This window comes from Ranitomeya variabilis, chromosome 2 (assembly GCF_051348905.1).
Source record: "Ranitomeya variabilis isolate aRanVar5 chromosome 2, aRanVar5.hap1, whole genome shotgun sequence".
Lineage (NCBI taxonomy): Eukaryota > Metazoa > Chordata > Amphibia > Anura > Dendrobatidae > Ranitomeya > Ranitomeya variabilis.
In genome coordinates, this window is record NC_135233.1 from 329,671,221 (window position 1) to 329,683,668 (window position 12,448).

The 12,448-nt window shown below is 41.3% G+C and overlaps 1 protein-coding gene across 2 annotated transcripts in view; it reads right to left on the bottom strand.

Annotated features, from left to right (window-relative positions):
• The window catches only part of ADGRG4 (adhesion G protein-coupled receptor G4), a 153,114-nt gene extending 140,968 nt beyond the window's left edge, over window positions 1–12,146 (bottom strand). For both annotated transcript variants that reach the window (XM_077285287.1, XM_077285286.1), the window contains exon 1: window positions 12,005–12,146. In XM_077285287.1, the coding sequence (XP_077141402.1) occupies window positions 12,005–12,050 (46 nt within the window). In that variant the 5' untranslated portion in view covers window positions 12,051–12,146. The remainder of the gene's footprint in view (window positions 1–12,004) is intronic.
• Between the last annotated feature and the right edge of the window lie 302 nt (window positions 12,147–12,448).

Consider the following 12,448-nt stretch of genomic DNA (forward strand, 5'->3'; position numbering starts at 1 on the left):
AGGACGGAATAGTACGTCATACGCGATCGGCCGCGCTCACGGGGGGAGCGCGGCCGATCGCGGCCGGGTGTCAGCTGCATATCGCAGCTGACATCCGGCACTATGTGCCAGGAGCGGTCACGGACCGCCCCCGGCACATTAACCCCCGGCACACCGCGATCAAACATGATCGCGATGTGCCGGCGGTGCAGTGAAGCATCGCGCAGGGAGGGGGCTCCCTGCGGGCTTCCCTGAGCCCCCCGCAGCAACGCGATGTGATCGCGTTGCTGCGAGGGTCTTACCTCCCTCCCTGCCTGCTCCAGACCCGGATCCAAGATGGCCGCGGATCCGGGTCCTGCAGGGAGGGAGGTGGCTTCACAGAAGCCTGCTCAGAGCAGGCACTGTGAAGCAGCCTGCACTTCTCGCAGATCGGTGATCTGTCAGAGTGCTATGCAAACTGACAGATCACCGATCTGTATTGTCCCCCCCTGGGGCAAAGTAAAGAAGTAAAAAAAAAAATTTCCAAATGTGTAAAAAAAAAAAAAAAAATATTCCAAAATAATGAAAAAAATATATATATATTATTCCCATAAATACATTTCTTTATCTAAATAAAATAAAAAAAACAATAAAAGTACACATATTTAGTATCGCCGCGTCCGTAACGACCCGACCTATAAAACTGGCCCACTAGTTAACCCCTTCAGTAAACACCGTAAGAAAAAAAAAAAAAAACGAGGCAAAAAACAACGCTTTATTATCATACCGCCGAACAAAAAGTGGAATAACACGCGATCAAAAAGACTGATATAAATAACCATGGTACCGCTGAAAACGTCATCTTGTCCCGCAAAAAACGAGCCGCCATACAGCATCATCAGCAAAAAAATAAAAAAGTTATAGTCCTGAGAATAAAGCGATACCAACATAATTATTTTTTCTATAAAATAGTTTTTATCGTATAAAAGCGCCAAAACATAAAAAAAATGATATAAATGAGATATCGCTGTAATCGTACTGACCCGACGAATAAAACTGCTTTATCAATTTTACCAAACGCGGAACGGTATAAACGCCTCCCCAAAAAGAAATTCATGAATAGCTGGTTTTTGATCACTCTGCCTCACAAAAATCGGAATAAAAAGCGATCAAAAAATGTCACGTGTCCGAAAATGTTACCAATAAAAACGTCAACGCATCCCGCAAAAAACAAGATCTCACATGACTCTGTGGACTCAAATATGGAAAAATTACAGCTCTCAAAATGTGGTAACGCAAAAAATATTTTTTGCAATGAAAAGCGTCTTTCAGTGTGTGACGGCTGCCAATCATAAAAATCCGCTAAAAAACCCGCTATAAAAGTAAATCAAACCCCCCTTCATCACCCCCTTAGTTAGGGAAAAATAAAAAAAATTAAAAAATGTATTTATTTCCATTTTCCCATTAGGGTTAGGGTTAGGGCTAGAGTTAGGACTAGAGTTAGGGCTAGGGTTATTGCTAGGGTAAGGGCTAGGGTTGGGGCTAGGGTTGGGGCTACAGTTAGGGTTGGGGCTAAAGATAGGGTTAGGGTTTGGATTACATTTACGGTTGGGAATAGGGTTGGGTGTGTCTGGGTTAGAGGAGTGGTTAGGGTTACTGTTGGGATTAGGGTAAGGGGTGTGTTTGGATTAGGGTTTCAGTTATAATTGGGGGGTTTCCACTGTTCGGGCACATCAGGGGCTTTCCAAACGGGATATGGCATCCGATCTGAATTCCAGCCAATTCTGCGTTGAAAAAGGAAAACAGTGCTCCTTCCCTTCCGAGCTCTCCCGTGTGCCCAAACAGGGGTTTACCCCAACATATGGGGTATCAGCGTACTCAGGACAAATTGGACATCATCTTTTGGGGTCCAATTTCTCCTGCTACCCTTGGGAAAATACAAAACTGGGGGCCAAAAAATAAGTTTTGTGGGAAAAAAAAGATTTTTTATTTTCACGGCTCTGCGTTGTAAACTGTAGTGAAACACTTGGGGGTTCAAAGTTCTCACAACACATCTAGATAAGTTCCTTGGGGGGTCTAATTTCCGATATGGGGTCACTTGTGGGGGGTGTGTACTGTTTGCGTACATCAGGGGCTCTGCAAATGCAACGTGACGCCTGCAGACCAATCCATTTAAGTCTGCATTCCAAATGGCGCTCCTTCCCTTCCGAGCTCTGTCATGCGCCCAAACAGTGGTTCCCCCCCACATATGGGGTATCAGCATACTCAGGACAAATTAGACAACAACTTTTTGGGTCCAATTTATCCTGATACCCTTGTGAAAATACAAAACTGGGGGCTAAAAAAATCATTTTTGTGAAAAAAAAAGAATTTTTATTTTCACGGCTCTGCGTTATAAACTGTAGTGAAACACTTGGGGGTTCAAAGTTCTCACAACACATCTAGATAAGTTCCTTGGGGGGTCTACACTCACTGGCCACTTTATTAGGTACACCTGTCCAACTTCTTGTTAACACTTAATTTCTAATCAGCCAATCACATGGCGGCAACTCAGTGCATTTAGGCATGTAGACATGGTCAAGACAATCTCCTGCAGTTCAAACCGAGCATCAGTATGGGGAAGAAAGGTGATTTGAGTGCCTTTGAACGTGGCATGGTTGTTGGTGCCAGAAGGGTATTTCAGAAACTGCTGATCTACTGGGATTTTCACGCACAACCATCTCTAGGGTTTACAGAGAATGGTCCGAAAAAGAAAAAAAATCCAGTGAGCGGCAGTTCTGTGGGCGGAAATGCCTTGTTGATGCCAGAGGTCAGAGGAGAATGGGCAGACTGGTTCGAGCTGATAAAAAGGCAACAGTGACTCAAATCGCCACCCGTTACAACCAAGGTAGGCCTAAGAGCATCTCTGAACGCACAGTGCGTCGAACTTTGAGGCAGATGGGCTACAGCAGCAGAAGACCACACCGGGTACCACTCCTTTCAGCTAAGAACAGGAAACTGAGGCTACAATTTGTACAAGCTCATCGAAATTGGACAGCAGAAGATTGGAAAAACGTTGCTTGGTCTGATGAGTCTCGATTTCTGCTGCGACATTCGGATGGTAGGGTCAGAATTTGGCGTAAACAACATGAAAGCATGTATCCATCCTGCCTTGTATGGAGCATCTTTGGGATGTGCAGCCGACAAATCTGCGGCAACTGTGTGATGCCATCATGTCAATATGGACCAAAACCTCTGAGGAATGCTTCCAGCACCTTGTTGAATCTATGCCACGAAGAATTGAGGCAGTTCTGAAGGCAAAAGGGGTCCAACCCGTTACTAGCATGGTGTACCTAATAAAGTGGCCGGTGAGTGTAGTTTCCAATATGGGGTCACTTGTGGGGGTTTTGTACTGTTTGGGTACATCAGGGGCTATGCAAATGCAACGTGACGCCTGCAGACCAATCCATTTAAGTCTGCATTCCAAATGGCGCTCCTTCCCTTCCGAGCTCTGTCATGCGCCCAAACAGTGGTTCCCCCCCACATATCGGGTATCAGCATACTCAGGACAAATTTGACAACAAATTTTGGGGTCCAATTTATCCTGTTACCCTTGTGAAAATACAAAACTGGGGGCTAAAAAATCATTTTTGTGAAAAAAAAAAGAATTTATTTTCACGGCTCTGCGTTATAAACTGTAGTGAAACACTTGGGGGTTCAAAGTTCTCACAACACATCTAGATAAGTTCCTTGGGGGGTCTAGTTTCCAATATGGTGTCACTTGTGGGGGTTTTTAATGTTTAGGCACATCAGGGGCTCTGCAAACGCAACATGGCATCCCATCTTAATTCCAGTCAATTTTGCATTGAAAAGTAAAATAGCGCTCCTTCCCTTCCGAGCTCTGCTATGCGCCCAAACAGTGGTTTACCCCCACATATGGGGTATCGTCGTACTCAGGACAAATTGCACAACAACTTTTGTGCTCTAATTTCTTCTCTTACCCTTGGGGAAATAAAAAAATGGGGGCGAAAAGATCATTTTTGTGAAAAAATATGATTTTTTATTTTTACGGCTCTGCATTATAAACTTTTGTGAAGCACTTGTTGGGTCAAAGTGCTCACCACACATCTAGATAAGTTCCTTAGGGGGTCTACTTTCCAAAATGGTGTCACTTGTGGGGGGTTTCAATGTTTAGGCACATCAGGGGCTCTCCAAATGCAACATGGCGTCCCATCTCAATTCCAGTCAATTTTGCATTGAAAAGTCAAATGGCGCTCCTTCCCTTCCGAGCTCTGCCCTGCGCCCAAACAATGGTTTACACCCACATATGGGGTATCAGCGTACTCAGGACAAATTGCACAACAATTTTTGGGGTCCAATTTCTTCTCTTACCCTTGGGAAAATAAAAAATTGGGGGCGAAAAGATCATTTTTGTGAAAAAATATGATTTTTTATTTTTACCGCTCTGCATTATAAACTTCTGTGAAGCACTTGTTGGGTCAAAGTGCTCACCACACATCTAGATAAGTTCCTTAGGGGGTCTACTTTCCAAAATGGTGTCACTTGTGGGGGGTTTCAATGTTTAGGCACATCAGGGGCTCTCCAAATGCAACATGGCGTCCCATCTCAATTCCAGTCAATTTTGCATTGAAAAGTCAAATGGCGCTCCTTTCCTTCCGAGCTCTGCCATGCGCCCAAACAGTGGATTACCCCCACATATGGGGTATCAGCATACTGAGGACAAATTGTACAACAAATTTTGGGGTCTATTTTCTCCTGTTACCCTTGGTAAAATAAAACAAATTGGATCTGAAATAAATTTTGTGTGAAAAAAAGTTAAATGTTCATTTTTATTTAAACATTCCAAAAATTCCTGTGAAACACCTGAAGGGTTAATAAACTTCTTGAAAGTGGTTTTGAGTACCGTGAGGGGTGCAGTTTTTAGAATGGTGTCACACTTGGGTATTTTCTATCATATAGACCCCTCAAAATGACTTCAAATGAGATGTGGTCCCTAAAAAAAAATGGTGTTGTAAAAATGAGAAATTGCTGGTCAACTTTTAACCCTTATAACTCCGTCACAAAAAAAAATTTTGGTTCCAAAATTGTGCTGATGTAAAGTAGACATGTGGGAAATGTTACTTATTAAGTATTTTGCGTGACATATGTCTGTGATTTAAGGGCATAAAAATTAAAAGTTGGAAAATTGCAAAATTTTCAAAATTTTCGCCAAATATTCATTTTTTTCACAAATAAACGCAACTTATATCGAAGAAATTTTACCACTATCATGAAGTACAATATGTCACGAGAAAACAATGTCAGAATCGCCAAGATCCGTTGAAGCGGTCCAGAGTTATAACCTCATAAAGGGACAGTGGTCAGAATTGTAAAAATTGGCCCGGTCATTAACGTGCAAACCACCCTTGGGGGTGAAGGGGTTAAATCACAGAGTTATGTCACACAAAATACTTAATAAGTAACATTTCCCACATGTCTACTTTATACATCAGCACAATTTTGGAACCAAATTTTTTTTTTTGTTAGGGAGTTAAGGGTTAAAAGTTGACCAGCAATTTCTCATTTTTACAACACCATTTTTTTTTAGGTACTACATCACATTTGAAGTCACTTTGAGGGGTCTATATGATAGAAAATACCCAAGTGTGACACCATTCTAAAAACTGCACCCCTCAAGGTGCTCAAAACCACATTCAAGAAGATTATTAACCCTTCAGGTGTTTCACAGGAATTTTTGGAATGTTTAAAAAAAATGAACATTTAATTTTTTTTCACAAAAAATGTATTCAGCTCCAATTTGTTTTATTTTACCAAAGGTAACAGGAGAAATTGGACCCCAAAAGTTGTTGTGCAATTTGTCCTGAGTACGCTGATACCCCATATGTGGGGGTAAACCACTGTTTGGGCGCACAGCAGAGCTCGGAAGGGAAGGAGCGCCATTTGCCTTTTCAATGCAAAATTGACTGGAATTGAGATAGGACGCCATGTCGCGTTTGGAGAGCCCTTGATGTGCCTAAACATTAAAACCCCCCCACAAGTGACACCATTTTGGAAAGTAGACCCCCTAAGGAACTTATCTAGATGTGCGGTGAGCACTTTGACCCACCAAGTGCTTCACAGGAGTTTATAATGCAGAGCCATAAAAATAAAAAATCATATTTTTTCACATAAATGATCTTTTCGCCCCCAATTTTTTATTTTCCCAAGGGTAACAGAAGAAATTGGACCCCAAAAGTTGTTGTGCAATTTATCCTGAGTACGCTGATACCCCATACGTGGGGATAAACCACTGTTTGGGCGAACAGCAGAGCTCGGAAGGGAAGGAGCGCCATTTTGACTTTTCAATGCAAAATTGACTGGAATTGAGATAGGACGCCATGTCGCGGAGAGCCCCTGATGTGCCTAAACATTGAAACCCCCCACAAGTGACACCATTTTGGAAAGTAGACCCCCTAAGCAACTTATCTAGATGTGTGGTAAGCACTTTGACCCACCAAGTGCTTCACAGAAGTTTATAACGCAGAGCCGTGAAAATAAATATTCCTTTTTTTTCCACAAAAATTTTTTTTTAGCCCCAGTTTTGCATTATCCCAAGGGTAAAAGGAGAAATTGGACCCCAAAAGTTGTTGTCCAATTTGTCCTGATGGATTGGTCTACACTCGTCACGTTGCATTTGCAGAGCCCCTGATGTACCTAAACAGTAGAAACCCCCCACAAGTGACCCCATATTGGAAACTAGACCCCCCAAGGAACTTGTCTAGATGTGTTGTGACTTGTGAGCACTTTGAACCCCCAAGTGTTTCACTACAGTTAATAATGCAGAGCCATGAAAATAAAAATAAAAAATTTTCCACAAAAATTATTTTTTAGCCCCCAGTTTTGTATTTTCCCAAGGGTAACAGGTGAAATTGGACCCCAAAAGTTGTTGTCCAAGTTGTCCTGAGTATGCTGATACCCCATATGTGGGGGGAACCACCGTTTGGGCGCATGGCAGAGTTCGGAAGGGAAGGAGCGCCGTTTGGAATGCAGACTTAGATGATTGGTCTGCAGGCATTACGTTGCATTTGCAGAGCCCCTGATGTACCTAAACAGTAGAAACCCCCCATAAGTGACCCCATATTGGAAACTAGACCCCCCAAGGAACTTATCTAGATGTGTTGTGAGAACTTTGAACCCCCAAATGTTTCACTACAGTGAATAACGCAGAGCCGTGAAAATAAAAAATCTTTTTTTCCCACAAAAATTATATTTTAGCCCCAGTTTTGTATTTTCCCAAGGGTAACAGGAGAAATTGGACCCTAACAGTTGTTGTCCAATGTGTCCTGAGTATGCTGATACCCCATATGTTGGGGTAAACCCCTGTTTGGGTGTATGGGAGAGCTCAGAAGGGAAGGAGCACTGTTTAACTTTTTCAACACAGAATTGGCTGGAATTGAGATCAGATGCCATGTCACGTTTGGAGAGTCCCTGATGTGCCTAAACAGTGGAAACCCCCAATTCTAACTGAAATCCTAATCCAAACACACCCCTAACCCTAATCCCATTGGTAACCCTAACCGCACCCCTAACCCTGACACACCCCTAACCCTAATCCCAACCCTAATCCCAACTGTAAATGTAATCCTAACCCTAACTTTAGCCCCAACCCTAACCCTAACTTTAGCCCCAACCCTAGCCCTAACTTTAGCTCCAACTCTAACCCTAGCCCTAACCCTAGCGCCAACCCTAACCGTAGCCCCAACCCTAACTTTAGCCCTAACCCTAACCCCTGGCTGATCACATATGACGTACTATCCCGTCGAGGGTCAGATAGGCCCAGGTCACCTCGACGGGATAGTACGTCTAAGGTCAGAGAGGGGTTAATACATAAAACTCTTTAATTTCTATGCTGCATTTCAATCCATATGTGTCACACTGACAGCAAATAGACACACGGATGTTACATACGTGCATACAGATGGCACATGGACACGGATCTCACCAGTACTAGTTTTTCCAGTACAGGAATCACCAGTTCATGTGAAGGAGGCCTTACACATATTTCTGATAGTCTTTTAACTTTGAACCTGGTGAATTAGGAGAATGGGGCCACAGTTCCCACTATGCTGTGCACTCTGGAAATAATAGTCACAAATTATAGACCTTACAAACAGGGAAAGCTGTTAATGCGGATGTAGATTCTCATTACTATATTGTTTTCACTTTTTCACTTCCAATGGACACAACTTAGAGGGCGCACTGATGATGGGGGTCTTTGCCTCACCGTAATACCCATCACTTCATGTACCCTGTCCACAAAGCAGAAATGAAGCAGCTAATATTTGACCTTGTGGGAGCACTCTCCATTGCAATTTATGCGAAGATGAGTTATAGTGAGCAATGTGTCCATAGTTCTCCATAAACCATAAATTCCCCTAACTCTCCCACTATATGAGGTTTCTTCTATAGGATAAAGATAGAATTTTTGTTGTTTCAAATGATGAGTTCTTAAAGGGAATCTGTCGGCAGGTTTTAAGACCCTAAATTAACATAATCTATGTAAACTATCTGAAATGTTGGTGACGGCCATACTTTTATATTAAAAGTCCATGCCACTTTTTTCTAGGAATGAGAACAAAAGTGCAGGGGCTGGAGTTGCACTTACAGCTCTTTGCTTTCTCCAGCCTCTTTTTCCTCCCACAGCAGGCCTCCAGTCAGTGACTGACAATTCACTTTTCTCTGTGACCTGCTCCCTAATATCTAGCTCAGGTAGCACATGCGCAGTAAGGTCATGATGAGGTTGTGAGAGTTGGACCATTGATCTGTTCATGTGTCACCCCGGGCAATGACAGCGCCTGCGCGAGATCTCGGGTAGGGGATCAGATCACAGAGAAGAGTGACCTGTCAGTCACAGGCAGGAGACCGGCAGTGGGAGGAGAAAAGGGCTGGAGAAATCGGAGCTGTAAGAGCAAGCCAAGCCTCGGTATTTGCAAGGTCATTTGTAAAAATATTTGCCAATGGATTCCTAGAAAATGGAGGCACAGCTTTACAATACAAGCATATATATATATATATATATATATATATATATATATATATATATATATATATATATATATATATATATAAAAATATTTCAGATGCTTTACATGGATGATGTTAGTTTAGGGTCTAAAATTCTGCTGACAAGTTCTCTTCAAGCACTTTTAGACACTTCAGTGGGGTATTTCCATCCTTAAAGATGTTTAGCAGATTAAAGTTGAAGGGTACCTGTCAGCAAAAAAAATGGTATTTACCTGCAGACATAGTAGTGATCTACAGATAAATACAGTTTTAAACATTTTCAGTAGCCTAATTGTAACAACAGCTACAGAGAGAAAATTAAGTTGTATTACCCCTGTAGCTGCTTGCTTCCAATCAAGTTCCCTTTAATAAAGCCTAAAGGATATGAACTCCTTCAAGGCCATTTTTGTATGTAGTAACTGCATGTATTTGGGGCTAAAAATAATTTTTTAAATTGGATTTCACTAAAAAATGTTGCACCTTTTGTGAAATGGAGATTCTATTAGTGAAATTGTGCTGTCCAGTTGATTCTTGCTCTGAATATCAAACAAGTCAAATCATTATTCTTCCCATGACATACTGTATTCGAGTAAAACGTTTTCTGAGTCATTATTACATCTAATGGGCACCACTACTCCATACAGTTTTTCCCCATTGTGGATGCGCTTGTAGTAAAAAGACAAGAGACCCCGTAGAGCAATCTGTAAATCAAGTCCAAGCTATCAGAACTCCACCATTCTGACATTTATCATCACCTATCCAGTTGGGTTGCCTCAAATATCGCACAGTTACAAACGTGGTCAAAATTGTTGGTACCCCTCGTTTAATGACAGAAAAACCCGCAATGGTCACAGAAATAACTTGAATCTGACAAAAGTAATAATAAATAAAAGATCTATGAAAATGAATAAATGAAAGTCAAACATTGCTTTTCAACCATGCTTCCACAGAATTTAAAAAATAAAACTTATGAAATAGGCCTGGACAGAAATGATGGTACCCTGAAAATAATGTGACAAAAGGGACATGTTAAATCAAGGTGTGTCCACTAATTAGCATCACAGGTGTTTACAATCTTGGAATCAGTGAGTGGGCCTGTATATAGGGCTACAGATACTCACTGTGCTGTTTGGTGACATGGTGGGTATCACACTCAACATGGACCAGAGGAAGCGAAGGAAAGAGTTGTCTCAGTCTCAGGAGATTAGAAACAAAATTATAGACAAACATGTTAAAGGTAAAAGTTATAAGGCCATCTCCAAGCAGCTTGATGTTCCTGTGACTACAGTTGCACATGTTAATCAGAAATTTAAGATCCATCGGACTGTAGCCAACCTCCCTGGATGTGGACGCAGGAGGAAAATTGATGACAAATCAAAGAGACGGATAATACGAATGGTAACAAAAGAGCCCAGAAAAACTTCTAAACAGATTAAAGGTGAACTTGAAGCTCAAGGAACATCAGTGTCAGATCGCACCATCCGTCGTTGTGTGAGTCAAAGAAACAACTAAGGAGGACACCATTGTTGAAAAAAATCATAAAAAAGCCAGATTGGAATTAGCCAAACTACATGTTGACAAGCCACAACAAAGCTTCTGGGAGAATGTTCTATGGACAGATGAGACAAAAATGGAACTATTTGGCAAGGCACATCAGCTCTATGTTCACAGACAGAAAAATGAAGCATATCAAGAAAAGAACACTGTCCCTACTGTGAAACATGGAGGAGGCTCTGTTATGTTCTGGGGCTTCTTTGCTGCATCTGGCACAGGGTGTCTAGAATCTGGCATGGCACAATGAAATCTCAAGACTATCAAGGGATTTGAGAGAGAAATGTGCTGCCCAGTGTCAGAAAGCTTGGTCTCAGCCGCAGGTCATGGGTCTTGCAGCAGGATAATGACCCAAAACACACAGCTAAAAACATCCAAGAATGGCTAAGAGGAAAGCATTGGACTATGCTGAAGTGGCTTTTCATGAGTCCTGACCTAAATCCTATTGAGCATCTTTGGAAAGAGCTGAAACATGCCATCTGGAAAAGGGAACCTTCAAACACAAGACAACTGGAGCAGTTTGCTCTTGAGGAGTGGGCCAAAATACCTGTCGAGAGGTGCAGAAGTCTCATTGACAGTTACAGGAATTGTTTGATTGCAGTGATTGCTGCAAAAGGCTGTGCAACTAAATATTAAGTTAAGGGTTCCATCATTTCTGTCCAGGCCTATGTCATGAGAATCATTATTTTTTTTAAATCGTGTGGAAGCATTGTTGACAAGCAATGTCTAACTTTCATTTGTTCATTGTCATAGATCTTTTATTCATTATTACTTTTGTCAAATTCAAGTTATTTCTGTGACCATTGTGGGTTTTTCTGTCAGTAAACGAGGGGTGCCAACAATTTTGACCACATGTGAACATTAGCATATGCGCTACTAAACAGATATGTTGTCCATGAAGTTATTTTTTTCACAGCACTAGCGAATGATGTGGATTAGCCTTGATTTTATAATATATTCATAAATCATAACTATTATTTGCTGTTTTCAGTTTGATGCCTATGTGTATAATCAACATTACTTTAATTACTTTGGATCCAGTTAAACTGCTCTGAGCTTTTAAAGGAACACTCTATCTACAATATATCGTTTTTCACATATTGTCAGTAGAAATGTACCGTATTTCTGCAAGCTGCCATTTCAGGCCAGGGAGAGGATGATTAAAATTATTTAATGGGATTACAGATAAAAGCTTTAAAAAACTTCAACTATCTATTTCTCACGTTTTCCCTTAAGATATAAAAATTTTTGACATAGGGCATAAGTGGGAAGGTTTTTATATGTATGCATATATATTAGTTTAGACAGATACATTGAATTTCTCCGAATAATCTAATGTGATTTCATACATTGTAGACGGCCAAACTAGTTACTTAAGTGTCCACGTGGAAAGTAGTAAGAAGCAAATAACGAGGTATAAAAAGCCCTGCAAAACAAGTCGTAAAACAAATACCTGCATAGGTCTTCAGGTTATCATGGTCTGTCGAGAAGTCGATCATAAAGGCAGACCCCAAGAATGGAATATTGAAGTCTGTAGACTTTACACCAGCTCAGCTCTATAAGAATGCAGGAAGATGAACACTATGTGGACTATGATCTTTTTAACATGACTGTTTGTTGAGAGTGGATTTATGGTCTGTAGCAACTGATAAAAGACATTTAGTTTTAAGTGTAATGAGTGGGTGGTGGATAAAAGTTTCTGAGAGTGGCCATCGTCACAGAGGATTGTCTGCATTCAGAAGAATGTTGTATACACTAAGTTTCATGAATTCCGTTGCGCAACTTTATCATATCTTCATCAAATTCACGCTGCCGTTTTGTGTTTACAGCTCCAACGCAGGCCTATGTGTCTCCATGTGTTACAGACTACAAACTACTGTTTGTAATTTAAGCCTGG